The sequence below is a fragment of the Pseudorasbora parva genome, chromosome 7 (assembly GCF_024679245.1).
Source record: "Pseudorasbora parva isolate DD20220531a chromosome 7, ASM2467924v1, whole genome shotgun sequence".
NCBI lineage: Eukaryota > Metazoa > Chordata > Actinopteri > Cypriniformes > Gobionidae > Pseudorasbora > Pseudorasbora parva.
In genome coordinates this window covers 34,200,523-34,216,560 of record NC_090178.1, presented here as the reverse complement: position 1 = coordinate 34,216,560, position 16,038 = coordinate 34,200,523, and the positions used below count along the sequence as shown (strand labels likewise).

At 36.4% G+C, this 16,038-nt stretch overlaps 1 protein-coding gene and 1 long non-coding RNA gene across 3 annotated transcripts; one reads left to right on the top strand and one right to left on the bottom strand.

Annotated features, from left to right (window-relative positions):
- Nucleotides 1–173: 173 nt before the first annotated feature.
- LOC137083828 (uncharacterized) lies at nucleotides 174–858 on the bottom strand. The gene is made up of 2 exons (XR_010906616.1): nucleotides 531–858; nucleotides 174–275 (listed from the first exon to the last, which is right to left on the bottom strand). It is a non-coding gene; the product is annotated as an uncharacterized lncRNA (long non-coding RNA).
- A 588-nt stretch (nucleotides 859–1,446) lies between these two features.
- ptpn2a (protein tyrosine phosphatase non-receptor type 2a) lies at nucleotides 1,447–15,575 on the top strand. 2 transcript variants are annotated; one of them, XM_067449177.1, is made up of 9 exons: nucleotides 1,447–1,731; nucleotides 2,734–2,824; nucleotides 4,101–4,201; nucleotides 4,509–4,607; nucleotides 7,668–7,805; nucleotides 7,903–8,112; nucleotides 8,268–8,441; nucleotides 10,456–10,640; nucleotides 13,545–15,575. In XM_067449177.1, the coding sequence occupies exons 1-9, from the start codon at nucleotides 1,675–1,677 to the stop codon at nucleotides 13,735–13,737; spliced, it is 1,248 nt and encodes a 415-aa protein (XP_067305278.1). In that variant the 5' UTR covers nucleotides 1,447–1,674; the 3' UTR covers nucleotides 13,738–15,575. The 2 variants fall into 2 exon arrangements, with proteins under 2 accessions (XP_067305278.1, XP_067305277.1); XM_067449176.1 differs by having other exon boundaries at nucleotides 1,448–1,731; nucleotides 10,453–10,640.
- Nucleotides 15,576–16,038: the final 463 nt, after the last annotated feature.

Here is a 16,038-nt window from a genome sequence, read left to right as displayed (position 1 = left end):
TCTACAAATGTTGTCTTGTTGCATGACTCCATGGGAAGGCAACCCATCACCTTTATATCCAGAACAGAAGCTGAAAACCCAAAAAGGAGAATTAGTCAGAGTAACAAAAGGGAGACGATTTTTTCTAAGATAACACCCAATTTTTGTAGTAGCGGCACATTTACCTGCTTTACCAATGCCCACGTAACACAACTCATCATCAGTGCAGTTTGTCTTAGTAGTGTAACACAGATCCCAGAATCCAAGATCACACCGAAAGCATTCAAGTGTTTGTCCTGCAAGTAAAAAGATAGCTTTAATGTTAAAAATAGGCTTTTAGTTTGCATGAGTGTTTAATATTTGCAAGTGCTATCAAACACTCAATTGCACATAGGCCTACACAGGCTAATATCACATTGGTATGTTAAAAAAAATAAAAATGCAGTAGGTCTAAGAAAATATGCTGCTCAAGTCATTCATTCTTAGTTTAAACAAAAGCACAGTTACAATGCAAAGCATATACTATAACGTTCTCAAACGAAAATACTTACCCAAACAAAACAAAGACATCAAAGTCACAGTGGCAGTGAAAATATTTCCTCTCATGATTAAGTGATTTTCAAAAGTAGATAAACTTGTGGAAGTGAATGCAACCCCTTGAGCTGGATATGGTCTTAACAAACAAGCACTACAGACAGCCAGTCTATCCAATCGCGTATCCCTGGGGATTGTGTTGTATAATGCACGGTAAGGTGTGCTGGGGGATAAAGGCATTATCTTATTAGCCATTTATTAGAAGCAGCTGGTCGTGGAGCGCATGAAAATAAACTACGCCCACGTTCCCACTTTATTAATCACATTAAAGACATTATGGTTTTAACGTGAGTTGTGCACACATTTAATGGACAGCCTTCCCTCACGAAAATTAACCATGGTTTAAATAGCTTTAATTAAAAACATTATTCTAGTTAGACTGTGGTAACCAAACTTTAAAAAAAACGATAAAAAATAATAATAATAATAATAATAAAAAATAATAATAATAATAATAAAAAAAATAATAATAATAATTATAATAATAATAATAATAATAATAATAATAATAATAATAATAATAAATACAAATGGTTATGGACAAGTGGTGTGTTAGAGACTACACTTCTACTACAATCTAATGTGATCTATAGGTCTTTGTAACCCTTTTCAACAGATATGTCGCTGTTTTGAAGAGAAACGTGATAGATTTGTAGACGAACATTTTTTTGTAAAATGTAACACTTGCTTGATGAAAATGCTACTTATTATTATACATATGTATGGCAGAATAGCACGACTGCAGAAAAGTGAGTGAATAACTCTTTTGTGTGAAGTGATTCAAAAGATTCGAGTCTCTGGAATGAATCCCCACTACTACCTGGAAGTAATCAGGGTAGCCATGACGACTGTTGCCGACAGAGGGCGCCGTTTCTCGCTCTCGTCTCGACTGGCACACGGAAGTAGCCGATGGGGGTGCTGAAAGTGCTGGTAATTTTATCCTCTTTGATGAGGGTTAACATCGTACAGCACCGTTCCTCCTGCCGTTTTCACGGGATCATGACAATTTCTAACAATGGAATAGTGACCCCTCGTTTGATGTCAGGCGACATTTGAGTTAACCGTTTTCCGTTTGAATAAGGTTAACCCCGAGAAAAAAAAATGGATCAGGAGTTTGAGAACATCGATTCATCTGGACAGTGGCAAAACCTTTATAATGTAAGTCATACTGTTTTATTTTAATTTTAATTTTGTATAGGTTAAATATGAGTCGAGCTTAAGATGAACGTTCGGGACACCTGCTGTTTTTTGCCCTGATATATTTATAACGTTTATCTAATAGTCCTAGACAAGTAACGTACTCGGCCCGTGAGAACGAATGGGTAATTCAGTTTTGCGCTACTGCGCATGCGCGCAATACCGAGAAATTCGGTCCACATTAATTTACCGCCTGCTGCTAAATCTGAAATAATCTTCTGTGAATCATTTCAGCTCGGTAAACCTGTTTGTGAGTGTTTATGGTTTTACAAGAATATTGATTCAATTGGTTTTTGTATTTGTCATTCTTGTCAATAAGCAAAATGAGGATGCACTGTGTCATTGTAGTAAACCATACAGCGAAGTGCCATATGTCAAAACAACTTGAATGACGCGAAGTGCATGAGTGGTCATGTCACGGTGCGGTACAGCAGAGCAGCTCACTCACTAGGTGCTTCCTGTGAACACGTGGGCTGTGTCTCAACACCTAGTGAGCTGTTTACCTAGACAACATTTTAAGACATCACTGACTCCAGTTGGTTTTTTTAGGAACCATAGAAGTTCACAGTCCTAGCCACCTAAATTTTATCTAATTTCTGCCGCCTTCTAAACCCCCCGCGTGTGCATATGTTTCCTAAAAATGCTGTCAAGTAAGGGAGTTCGCGAGGTTTTGAAACACGACCTTGCACTGATATGGTTTCTGAGAACTGACGAGCACTTCCCAAGAACTGAAGAACCGAAGCTGTCAGTTCTCTATAACTCAGCCAGATAGTAATGCCCAACCCCCCTTATTCGACTACATATATTCGTATCGTTTTATGTTCTTTATTTAAATGTTAATACCCCCACCCCCCATTTTTCCATTTGTTAGAATGTTTGTACATATTTAATAAGTGATTTTAAAAAAGGGATGGCTCTTAGGGTTTTCACACTGATGTTTGTTATTTTGTAATCTCTTTCTAGGAAATCCGTAACCAGTCTCAGGAGTGTGCCTGCAAAGTGGCAAAGTTCCCAGAAAATCGCAATAGGAATAGATATAGAGACGTCAGTCCCTGTAAGTTTCTCCCATGTAAACCATTTTAACAATGTTTCACTCATTTTGAAACCTTGCCCTTTAAAGGAATAGTTCAGCAAAATGTGTTATCCTTTGTATCATTTACTCAGCATCATGTTGTTCCAAATCTCTATGATGTTTCTGTATGTGAACTAGGGGTGTAACGATGGCCTCATGTTACGGTTCAATACATATCAGATACTGAACTTGCGATATTATTGCGATAAAGTACACCTTTACAAGACATATCTAAAAAAGGTTTACAAAAATCATACTGTTGAGTAAAATGCTAAATTTGGTATTACATTGGGGTGGAAATTAATAGGTGTGGACTTGGTACTTGTAACTTAATGCACAGGACAACGATGACAGGATAAAAATATTCATAATCCTGAAGCTGAAAATACAGAATTATTTTAGATGAATATGCTTTCATTCTGTCACTGACTAGATATGTTTAAAATAATGTAGGCCACTTTTTACTGGTAACATTTGGCATCAGGCAGGAACCACAAATATTCCCCCATTGCAATATTATACATTATAGATATTCAACAGTATATAGTAGTTTAATGTAGTACTAACACTAAAATTTTGTGAACTTGAATTTTTTTTCTCACATAGTATTTTTTTTTACTATTCACAATACATATTGTCACTATCCACGATACATATAGTTGTATTTTTGTATTACGATATATTGTGAAACGATACTTTGTTAAACCCATGATGTGAACTACAAAAAATTTTAATCAGAATAATTCACTTTCATTGTATAAAACAAAAATGCAATGAAAGTAAATGGTAACCTTTTGTGGTCCATGGAGGAAAGACAGCCAGGTAGATTTGAATTGCATGAGAGCGAGTAAATGATTTATTGATTTTTTATTTATTTAAAAAGTCCTTAAAAATAAAGCTTTTTTTTGCATGCTAACATGTTTGTTTTGACTCCGGCTTAATGATACTTTGTTAAACCCCTAATGTGAACTACAATTTTTTTAATCAGAATAATTCACTTTCATTGTATAAAAGAAAAATGCAGTGAAAGTAAATGGTGACCTTTTGTGGTCCATGGAGGAAAGACAGCCAGGTAGATTTGAATTGCATGAGAGCGAGTAAATGATATCAGAATTTTTATTTTATTTATTTTTTATTTTATTTAAAAAGTCCTTAAAATTAAAGCTTTTTTTTCTCTTAAGCATACGTTAAATTTAGCACATGCATGCTAACATGTTTGTTTTGACTCCGGCTTAATAACCTGCATTTTTGTGTTAAGATGATCACAGTCGGGTGAGATTAGAAAATTCGGAGAATGACTACATAAATGCAAGCTTAATTACCGTGGAGGAGGCCCAGAGAAGGTACATATTGACACAGGTATGACAGTAATGGAAAAAGTAAGTCCACTGTTTGCATTTTGCTAACTTATATTGATGTCTCAAGTGACCTAAATACACATTTACATGCGGTTGTTTTTAACGAACAAGTTTGATTTACGCATTTCCCCTGTTTTTACTGAATTTCTAATATTTAGTATAATTAAACCTACATTTTTAACAGCTTATACAGACAAAGAACAAAGAAGGATGTCTCAGATAGTTTATGTTTCTTTTGCATTGTCCAGCTTGTTGAAATTGTTTGGATATTCAGTAATGTAATTGCAGATACTTTTCTCTTTCTGCAGGGTCCCCTGAGGAACACTTGTGGTCACTTCTGGCTAATGATTTGGGAACAACGTTCCAAAGCAATTATTATGCTTAACAGAGTTATAGAAAAAGGCTCGGTGAGTGAACACGTCCGATGTTTGTTATTTGCCTTCCTTTGTTGTAGACTTTGTTGTAGACTATGTAGACTGTTGTAAACCGCAATACGATAAATCACGATAATGATATTGCGTGATATTGTCATTGTGGTAATTTCAAAATACCACCAATTATTCCTTATTGTACATGGTAAGGATGCATTTTAAGAATAGCTTCCAGGTAAATTGACCTATTAAAAGGTTTAACACTGTCTGTATGCTGCGTCAAAGAGGCATGCAACTTGAATGACTCTGATTAAACAAGCCCAACACGCATGAGAAATATGGCGGATCAAGTGAAAGAGCCGAATGAAAACAGCTGCGTCACAATTCAGAGGCTGTATTCTTTTGAAGACCGCACTCGAACGACAGTTGCGTCACAGCGGCGTGAAGAAGGGTGTCCCAATTAGAAGGCTCCTTCAATTACAGCCTTGATATGCGTGCTTTATTTTCTGGGTAATGAAGGAGACAACAGATGGATCTTTCGTGGCCTATAGCCTACCTCAGAATTCACTGCAATGTTCAAATATTGACTTTTTTGGCTTAAAACTTAACCATTTTGACCTGGACTATGCCCTGGATATTGTTTGAAAGTGTTCTGATTCTTTATTATTGTTCAATAACACTTTACAATAAGGTTCAAATTGTTAACATTATGCATTCATGAGTTAAATGGACAGTTCACTCAAAAATGTTAATTCTGTCATCATGTACTCACTCTTAATTCTTTCTTCTGCTGAACACAAAAGATTATATTTCGAAGAATGTTGGTAACCAAACAGTTGACTTCCATAGTATTTGTTTCCCTGCATTAGAAGTCAATGTCATCAGCTGTTTAGTTCCCTATAGTCTTCAAAATATCTTATTTTGTGTTGAGCAGAAGAAAGAAACTCATACAGGTTTGAAACTACTTGAGGGTGAGTAAATGATGACAATTTTCCTTTTTGGGTGAAATAGCTTTAATATTAACTAACAATAAAAAATACTTCTAAATCATTTATCAAAACTTGTATCTGTTAATATTATATTTAATGGACTGCATTTATATAGCGCTTTTAACAGACCCTATGGCCATCCAAAGCGCTTTAGATTTTTGCCTCACATTCACCCATTCATGCGCCGACGGCGATGTCAGCCATGTAAGGTGCCATCCAGCTCGTCAGGAGCAGCTGGGGTTAGGTGTCTTTCTCATGGACACTTCGACACTTGGTCAGGTGGAACCGGGGATTGAACCACCAACCTTTCGGTTTGTAGACAACCTACATGAACCACTGAGCCACTGCTGCCCCTAATGCACCTGAACTTACAATGAACACTTATATTTTTATTAAATAACATTAACAAAGATTAATAACTATTACAAGAAATGTAGATATTGCATTTTGTTAGTTAAAGGGGTGATGAATTGGGAAATCAACTTTCGCTTGAGCTTTTCATATATAAAAATTTCCTTCAAGTTTCAGAGTTGAAAACTTCCTTTTTAGTCAAAGAAAAGCTTTTATAGACACCAGGCCCAGAAAACGATGGTGTGCTTAATCCTTACGTCATCGCACAACAAAACACACCTCTACAGAACGTAATTCAGTAACCCCGCCCACCGACTCATGGAGCTGTTCAGCAGCAACAACAATGTGGAAGAAGATAGCAAGATATTGTGAAAGAGCACAGTCGCTGCATAAGCTTCCTTCGGATCATAATAGGGACTTTAAGCAACAGCCACTGATGGAACGGCAACAGCGACCGGAAATAAACTTTTAACTGCCTTAGCCAAAAAACGCAAAAATCACTAAGCAACAATAAAGAGACGGCGTAATGGTTCATTTAACATAATTTGACCAAATATAAAGAAACATGTAATTTAAAAAGCAAGGAAATGGTTGCTTTTGGCATTAAATTATAAACAGATACAATTAAAATGCCACATAACTATATTTACTTATCTAATCTGTCACGTATTAATGACTACGGCAAATCAGCTGTTCTGCCGTAGTAGACGGTTACAGTAGAACGTCACGAAGTAGCAGTTAAAGTTGCGCATGCGCAATAGAACGCCAGAACGCCGTTGCCGTTCCATCAGTGGCTGTTGCTTAAAGTCCCTAATATTAGGAATGTGTGATACTTCATTTGTTTTTAATGAAGTTCCAGCTCACGTGGGGAAGAGCGTACGTACGAAGACCGTACGAAGACCTCTTTCAAAATAATCTCTCCCTCATGTGAACTGAACTGACAGGGGCATAGATATGACAGCGGAGCTGAAGCTTGATAAATATGCAAATCTCCAATCCTAGCCGTGGGCGTTTACTTCTAAGTCTCCAGTGCGGCACGCCCATCAGAACCCAGCGTTCCGGAGACAGCCTCAAAACCAGTGTAGAAAATAGCCTATTATTAATTAGTTATGATGTTTTTGAATGTAAAAAACACACAAACGCCATTAGTTGACCTCAGACAACAGTATAAAAAAGAAAAAAAAGCCAGTTCATGACACCTTTAATGGATTAACTAAGGTTAACTAAATAATGTGGTCTAACTGTAAAGTGTTACCAATTGTTCTCTCTAGTTCTTTTGCACTTTGATATGTTTAACAATTTTGTTTACTTTATACAAACATGTTTTTGTATGTATAGTATTGTTATTTTTGTTATAAAAAGAAAGTAATTCAACCTGTTAGGAGGACCACACTTTTTGGTAACATTCAATACATTGATAATACAATATACTGTGATAAAACCTTAAGCAATTATGCTTAACTTTCTATTTAGCAAAGGATCCTAAAAATAAATGCACCACAATTTACACACAAAATATTAAGCAACACAACTGTTATTAACATTGATCATAATGAGAAATGTTTTTTGAGCAGTAAATCTTATCTATTGTTATTTGAAATAACTGCCATGAAATCTGGTAGTATGTTAATGCATTTAACAGCAGATGTGGATTTGCTTTCTTAGTGAAAAGAGGGAAAAAAAACTTTTTAACAGTGGTAAATAATTTTGAACTTAAAAATAATGTTCTTTTGTTGTTTTTGTTGACGCCGAACAGGAGAAGTGTGCGCAGTACTGGCCATCAAAGGAGGAGCGAGACATGGATTTCAGTGACACTGGGTTTATGGTGACTTTGGAGTCTGAGGAAGTACAACCCAATTACACAATAAGACTATTAGAACTTCGAAATGTCAAGGTGTGCATGCAACGCAATGTCGAATTATCACATCGTTGAATGCTTCTCTAAAGACGACATGCTAAATAAATCTTTCAATTTTGTCCTGTATGTTTAGACAGGAGAATCCAGAGATATCTACCATTTTCATTACACAACGTGGCCTGATTTCGGTGTACCGGAGTCCCCAGCATCATTCCTCAACTTCCTTTTCAAGGTTCGAGAGTCTGGCTCATTGGGGCCAGAGAACGGACCTGCGGTGGTCCACTGCAGTGCAGGAATAGGGCGATCTGGGACCTTCTCATTGGTTGACACCTGCCTTGTCTTGGTAAGGCTGCAGTTACAAAATAGTTAATAATTCTAAAGGTTTTACGGCACATAATTCATTACATTCGTAATGTGAGACTCTAATCATTTCTCAAGCAGCCATTATCAGATAATAATAAATGAAGTGTACTATGAAACTGACCTTTCTATTTGTAGATGGACAAGAGAAAAGACCCCTTGTCTGTGGACATACAAAAGGTTTTGTTAGATATGAGAGAGTATCGAATGGGTCTCATCCAAACCCCAGATCAGCTTCGGTTTTCATACATGGCAGTCATAGAGGGAGCAAAGGGCATCCTGATAGAGTCTACTCTACAAGAATCAAGCATGGTGAGATTGCATTATTACATTTGATTTAGAGTAGTATAGTAATAATCAGTGTTGCACTTAAAAAAAAAAAAATAGCACACTATTTATTTACAGTTTTGCTCTGAAGTTTACCCTCGTAGAATATGATTTTCGAATTGGCTGTTTGGAGTAAATTGTACTTATTTAGTCTTCGAGGAAACATGTAAACATCTCATGCTACTTCTAAAGGGCGATGCTAAATGAAACAAGAAAATGTACAAGTACAACCCACGGCCCTCACAATGCATCATGCTGCAATCTTGAGGCATCAGTGAATTCTTCAGCTAATAGTTGTCTACGAGTCTCCCTTAGTGTAAAAAGATGGATCTGAAAATCACAGTGTCACTGTTGAAAAGGGTTTAAAGGGATAGTTCACCCAAAAATGAAAATTTGATGTTTATCTACTTACCCCGGGCATCCAAGATGTAGGTTTCTTTGTTTCTTCAGTAGAACACAAATGAAGATTTTTAACTCAAACCGTTGCACTGTGCCAGTCGTATAATGCATGTCAATGGGGTGTATTTCTATAAATAAAAAAATAAAAACATGCACAAACAACTTAAAATTAAACCCTGCAGCTGGTGATGACACATTGATGTCTTAAAGCAGCACTGGGTAACTTTTGCTCTCGGGGTCCCCCTACAGTTTGGAAAAAATAATGTCCTCAACTACTGTCGTAAGCTCTGTCATCCTACAACAGGGGATGCCATCGCGCGTGCATTTGTTGACATGACAACCCTGATAGCCCTGAACAAGTGATGCGTGGGTCGTCTCATAACCTGCGGACCCCGTATGTCTATTTAATGGTCGCGGGTGCGGGGCGGGTTGTAAAAATATAAACAGTGGTGCGGTGCGGGCCAAATAACTTCATAAAAGCGGACCCGCGGGTTGGTGCAGCACTAACAGTTAACCTGAACACTGCAAGAGGAGTTCACCTGCAGGTGTTCTTCTGGCATCGCGTGTGAAATGTCTTCATCCCAGGTAGCGTTACAGTCAGTGGCATATGCTTCAGCATGTCATATGAATATAATTTCATGGGTTTTATTTTTTTCAAACGCCAAATAATCACGAAACTCACGTTTACAAGCCAGCGTCATTATAGTAGTCTATTGGTTACCGTTTTACAGAATCTATATGATACTTCAGTTCAATGTTTGAGTGGTAGGTAATCACCGTAACAAGCATGACAGCATCGGTCGGGCACGCCTCCTTCAGTTCACGCCGACGAGCAAACGCTGGTCCAATGTTGATCCTCGTCCTGCCTTTAATCCCATCACTTTTTCGTTTCCTCTTATTGCTTTTCTCGAACAAAACCTTTTCTTTCTTATTTGTCTCTGCTGCTTCGGACATGACTATATTATCCGACGAACAAAGTTGGGCTCGCACGTCCGAATGTAAGGAAGTGTGGGTGTTGGTGGAAGTGACGTATATGCCGTAAAGCAGTCGAATTTTGTAGTTCTTTTTGTTCTCGGATTACTACCCGAAACCCGAAGTTTAAAAGTACGATTAAAAAGATACAGACCCCATCAAGCTATGGCAGACGTGTCATTCAACCTATTGTAAGTCGATTTATCATCACAAGAGTCTTAAAAAATATATTTTGAAGGTTGAAAAGTTACCTAGTGCTGCTTTAAGACACGAAATGATCGGTTTACACAACTGTTTTCAACATTAACAATAATAGGAAATTTTTCTTGAGCTGCAAAACAATATATTAAAATGATTTCTGTCGGATCATGTGACTGAAGACACTTTTGAGAAGAAAAAAAAACATTATGTATCCTATGGTGTTGACATAGCAACAATTAAGAATAAAGGTGTCTAAAGACAAAGAAATTATATATGAATAGATCCATGTAAGACAAAGAAATATTTAACCATTTACTGCATTTTATTTTCCTTCTTGTGTGACAGTGAAAATGCCAAGTCAACATTTTATGTATTTAATGTAATGTGTTTGTATCTCTAACTCTAAACCTTTTTTCATTAAAAGCAGAAGCAGCATAAAGAATGGCAGGAGCCAGAAGCTTATTTAGTTTCGTCTTCTCAAAGCCCCATCTGGAGCTCAGAGAAACACAACGGACAGTATGACTCCTGTACGGAGCCACACGATCCAGGAAGTGAACGAGAAAGGATACAGTCACCAAAGGAAGAGCACGTTACAGAGTTAAAAACATTTGGGTAAGAGAACAGAGAAAAAAGGAAATGTTCATTTTTGTAACTTGTTCTATCAACCATAAATGTAACAAAAGTGTTAGACTAAATGACAAAGTTGATCAAGAGCTATATGTTAAATGCATTTTAGCATTACTCCATTACAGCTCAAGAGTTTGGAGTCATATGGGGGGTATAAACTTTTTAAAATATCACATTTAAAGAAATCTAGTATTTGACCATGTCTAAAAACATGTATTAAAATGTAAAACCTACAAATAAGTAAGCAGTTAAGATCTGCAATATTTTGAGCAACTAGACTATTATTTATTAAAGAGCCATACAGGCACTTAGTTGTTAATGGCCTTACAAATGAAAAAATATTATTTTTCCAGCCACAAAATGACTCTAATTTGCCTCTTTGCATTGGAATTCTCTATTTAACCTTAATTACTACACTAATTGTAATATAAATAATATTATATTAGAAGAAAAATATTTTAAGTGGTCATTAAAGGACCATAATTATTGCACAAATAGTATTTTGTACCAAAAGATCATAAAAGTACCTTAAAATATTTGATGAATAAACAAATTTATTATACATTTATTATCATCTATTTTACTAAACTAAAAAATAGAACATTTAATTAATTGAAAAATAGTTAAGGTGTACAGTCATATTTGACCATGATAGTAAGGAATACCTCAGGGCTAAATATAACATTAATGTTAACAATGTTGCATCTCCATCCATCTTCATAATAAAATGGTACTGTAAATGTGGTTGATAGATTAATCAATGCACAGCACACTATGCTGTACTGTTAACCAAAAATTGCTGCAAATACCTGTATAGTGAGGCTGTTGTCTATTCAAATGTAATGATTGACACATCGCTGGTTTGTTTGGAACTATTGAGAGCACCGTGATCATGTGACCGCGCTAGGGTAACCACCCGTCCCGCGTAGCGCGTGCGCGCACAGCGTTTGAAGCCAAATTTATGCGTCCCGCAAATTGAGACCGTGTCACGCATGCTTGCTCAAAAAGTTGGTCGCTCTATATCCTCGTGCCTCAGGTAGCCAAACCAACATTACTTGACAGTTCAGCGTGCTACTGTTGCCACACACACTGTTGAACTGCTGTTGTCAACTTTTTCGTTGTTGTCATGACAGCGTACGCACGTGCATACCAGACACACTTGGAACTTTTTAGATTCACTTTCCTATTTGAAAAATGGAGTCTGAGGCACCGCAATCATCAACTAAAAAGAGAAGGAGTGGGTACAAGAAAGACTGGGATATTGAATATTTGTGACTGAAAGGTGTTGACCGAGAGAGCTTTTTTTGACCTTTGTAAAACGTCTCTCTCAATCGGACATACGATGTTAAACGACACAGACTCAAACTGCAAAAAATGCTTTTCTTAGTATTTTCGTATTACGCTTGTTTCTAGCCAAAATATAAATAAAAAATATCAAACAAAAGTAATTGTCTTGTTTTGGGAACAAATACCTCTATTTAAAGAGTTTTTGCTTAAAATAAGACAAATAATCTGCCAATGGGGTAAGAAAAATAATCTTAATTCAAGCAGAAAACAAGATTATTTTTCTCACCATTGGCATATTATTTTGCTATTTTACTTAATTTAAGAATTATTAGATATTTATACTTAAAACAAGACAAAAATACTAAGTAAGAAATAATTTTTATTTTTATTTATTTTTGCAGTGCAGACTTTATACTAACATGGAAGTTCACCATCCTTCCCCTCCTTCTCATTCCGTGAAGCTCTAGAGTTCACTTTACTTTTAGTTTAACTTTAACTTAACTATTTATTTATTTTTCTGTTCCTGTGGTGTTGAGCAACTAAAAATTGTGCTAATCCTATAATTTGATATTATAATTTATTTGAAGTGAATAAATTGTAATGAAAAATAAGTAAAGTAAAATAGCTAAAGTAAATCGTAAGTGGAAGTGCCTCTGTCAATTCATTGAATGTTCAAAATATTATGTCAAAAATACACATTGGTTGGCCTATTCATGAGCATACATCAGCAATTAGCCTACACATGTTTAGGGGAATAGGGCATTATTAATATACCATGTATGGTGCTATGTGCTAGAAATGGGTAAACCACTATCTGCCCGTCTGCCCGTGGGGTGGCAGTGTCCCACATTGTCCCTCAGAAACATACCCTTTGTCCCCCCTTGAGCTTATTAGCAGGTGGTCACCCTAGACCGCGCACGCTGCCGTGAGATGAACGCATGTCGCAACTCTGTTATTCAACGGCTCTGGTTTTTACTGTTATGCCACACTAAGTGCACCAAAACGCTATTTGTTGTTTGAATTTCGAATTAAAACTTAACAACAACAAAAAATCAAAAACAATATGGATTTTCTAGTGAGTGAGTGAGTGAGTGAGTGAGTGAGTGAGTGAGTGAGTGAGTGAGTGAGTGAGTGAGTGAGTGAGTGAGCGAGCGAGCGAGTGTGCGAGAGAGAGAGAGATGGAGGGAGAGAGAGCGAGAGATGGAGGGAGAGCAGGGAAAGAAAATGCAGCTGAACGAGTATGTTTTAAATAGCGTTAAAAAAAATGACGAAACGCAATATGTGGCAGCTGGTGTTGATTCTGTGGCGCACTGCCACAAATTAGTCTGTGTGGGAAACACTGATTGAGCAGCAAATCAGCTTATTAGAATGATTTCTGAAGGTTCATGTGACAATGAAGACTGGAGTAATGATGCTGAAAAGTCAGCTTTGATCACAGTAATAAATTACATTTTTAAATATTAAAATATACATTTTAACTACTTTTTATAATTTTATAATTAAATTATATAATTCAACCCATACCAGTAAAATTACATAAATGTTTTTTATTTATTTAAAAATATAAAGTAATAATTAACTGTGTGTTGTTGTTTCTTTCAGCCTACGCAAGCGGAACCGCGAGGAGCGAATAGCCAGCACAGCACAGATGGTGCAGCAAATGAAGCTGAAACTGAGCGATTCGGAGAAAAAGAAAGAGAACTGGCAATTCTGGAGACCAATTCTCCTAAATGTCGGTGCTGGTGCCGCTGTAGCACTAGGACTGTGCATGTGCTGGGCCTTTCTGTCCCAGTAGTGCCATTTTATCAAACAGATTCCTCCTCTTGTCTTTCATTTTGCCCAGGGACCCAAATTATGGTACTCATATTAGTAGGTGCTTGGATGTTTTTAGATAAGGGACAAAATGTAGAATGACCGTGTTTACAAGCATTCAATCCCGGTCATTCTACATGAGTTATTGAATGTTTGTGTGGTGTTATTACAGTGTAACGAATGATGTAGTTACATTGTAACTGCTATTGTAATTTCATCATGGCAAGTTCTCGAGGCCTAGCAACTTTCACTGTACAGTATTTTGTCGCAGTTTCTGCGGAGCAATGTTAAATAGTATTGAAGCTTGTTTCCACCACAAAATAAAAATAAAAAAGGTAATTGTGACTTTATCTCACAATTGTGACTTTTTTTTCTCTCAATTACGAGTTTATTTCTCACAATTGCGACTTTAAATCTCGCTATTGTGAGTTTATATCAAAATACTGAGAAAAAAAGTCTTTGCAGGATTTAATTTTGCATTTGTGAGAAAAGTCACAATTGCAAGTTTAGGGCCCAGTTTCGCAGACAGGGCTTAAATTAAGCCAGGATTAGGCCTTAGTTCAATTAGGACATATAAGTAGCTTTAATTAATGTGCATTAGAAAAAAAATTACTGGTGTGCATCTTGAGACCATGCAATGGCACTGACATGTTTTAAGATATGTCAGTGCAAGTTATTTTAATACAACTCAAACATGCATTTTAGTCTTGGCATTAAACATGCATTACAAGGCTTGAGCCTTGTCTGGGAAACCGGAGGTTTATTCCTCAAAATATTTTTTTTGAAAAAACTTTTCCTAATCAAAATAGTAACTTTAAATCCCGCAATTCTGAGAAAAAAAAGTCCGAATTGCCAGATATGAAATTGCAATTGGGAGTTAAAAAGTCACAATTGTGGCTTATTTCTCAAAATTGCTACTTTAAAGCTAACAATTCTTACAACACTATTGTAAGTTTATATCATTATAATTCTGAGAGGAAAAAAGTCAGAAATGCAGGATTAAATCTCGCATTTGCAAGAAAAGTCACAATCGTTAGTTTAAATCTCACAGGTCTGAGTTTAGTCCTCAGAATTGTGATCATTTCTCAAAACAGTGACTTTAAATCTCGCAATTCTGAAGGAAAAAAAGTCCGAATCGCAGGATGCAATCTCCTAATTGCGAGAAAAAAGTCTGATTTGTGGCTTTATTTCTCAAAATTGCTACTTAAATCTTGTAATTCTAACTTCATAACTCACTATTGTGAGTTTTTATCACAATTCTGTGAAAGAAGTCTCACGATTGCGAAATTTCTCAAAATAGTGACTTTAAATCTCGCACTTCTGATGAAAAAAAAGTTAGAATTGTAAAGATATAAACATGCAGTTGCAAGACATAAAGGTCAGAATTGTGAAATACAGAGCAATTACCATTTAATTTTTTTTAATTCCCTGCAGGAAACAAGCTTCCATAAAACAGACCCCCACCGGTCCTACTGAGTCAGTTTATTAAATGCTTTTGTCTTCAAGTTTCAGCATGGATCTTCATAGGGTGACTCATTTGTTTCAGTAGGTCAAAGCCCAGTGACTTTCCGTACATGCACATCTCAGGATCTTCTAGTAATAAACTGACTGTAGATTCAGCCAAATGTAATAAGTGGTTTCCACTTTCTAAATGTACATAGTAAACTCTTTACTAAAGAAGAAATATTGCTGTTTATTTGTCTCAGGCATCTTCTGTGCATATTCTTATCTGTTTTCACAAGCTCATTTGCACACATTAAACGTGGGGTAAAACTGATGTATGAGTGTGAATAAATGCAGATTGTGATAGATTTCACTTGATGCATGTTTACAGATGTCTACATCAGTGCCCTGTCAGCCTACCATGGTTAATTTTTAGACGATGAATGCTAAACTAAGCCTATGGCGATTTATTTTTGTCTCCAAGGATCAAAGTTTGTTTCCAGTTCCCATTACCTCACACTGTTCATTGTGGGTTTAATGCCAATTACTTAGCAGAATCAATGTGAGTCAAATTAGATGTCTCTTCCTGCCATGGTTCCAGGAATTGATCCAATATTTCCAGAAGTGGCTAATGGTGGAGTGGTAATTTCATTCCATCTAGCCAAGTGACCAAGCGGGAAAGACCGATCCTTTTTCCTCGCAGCACACTGTTGTCACAAGTACGGGAAAATGTCTTATTGGAGCCAAGCTTTGCTTAAGGGATGACTTCTTAAAAGCTATTTTTTTAAGATAAAAGAAACTTGCTCCAAATATTGAGTTTTTATTGATTTCATAAGTCTAT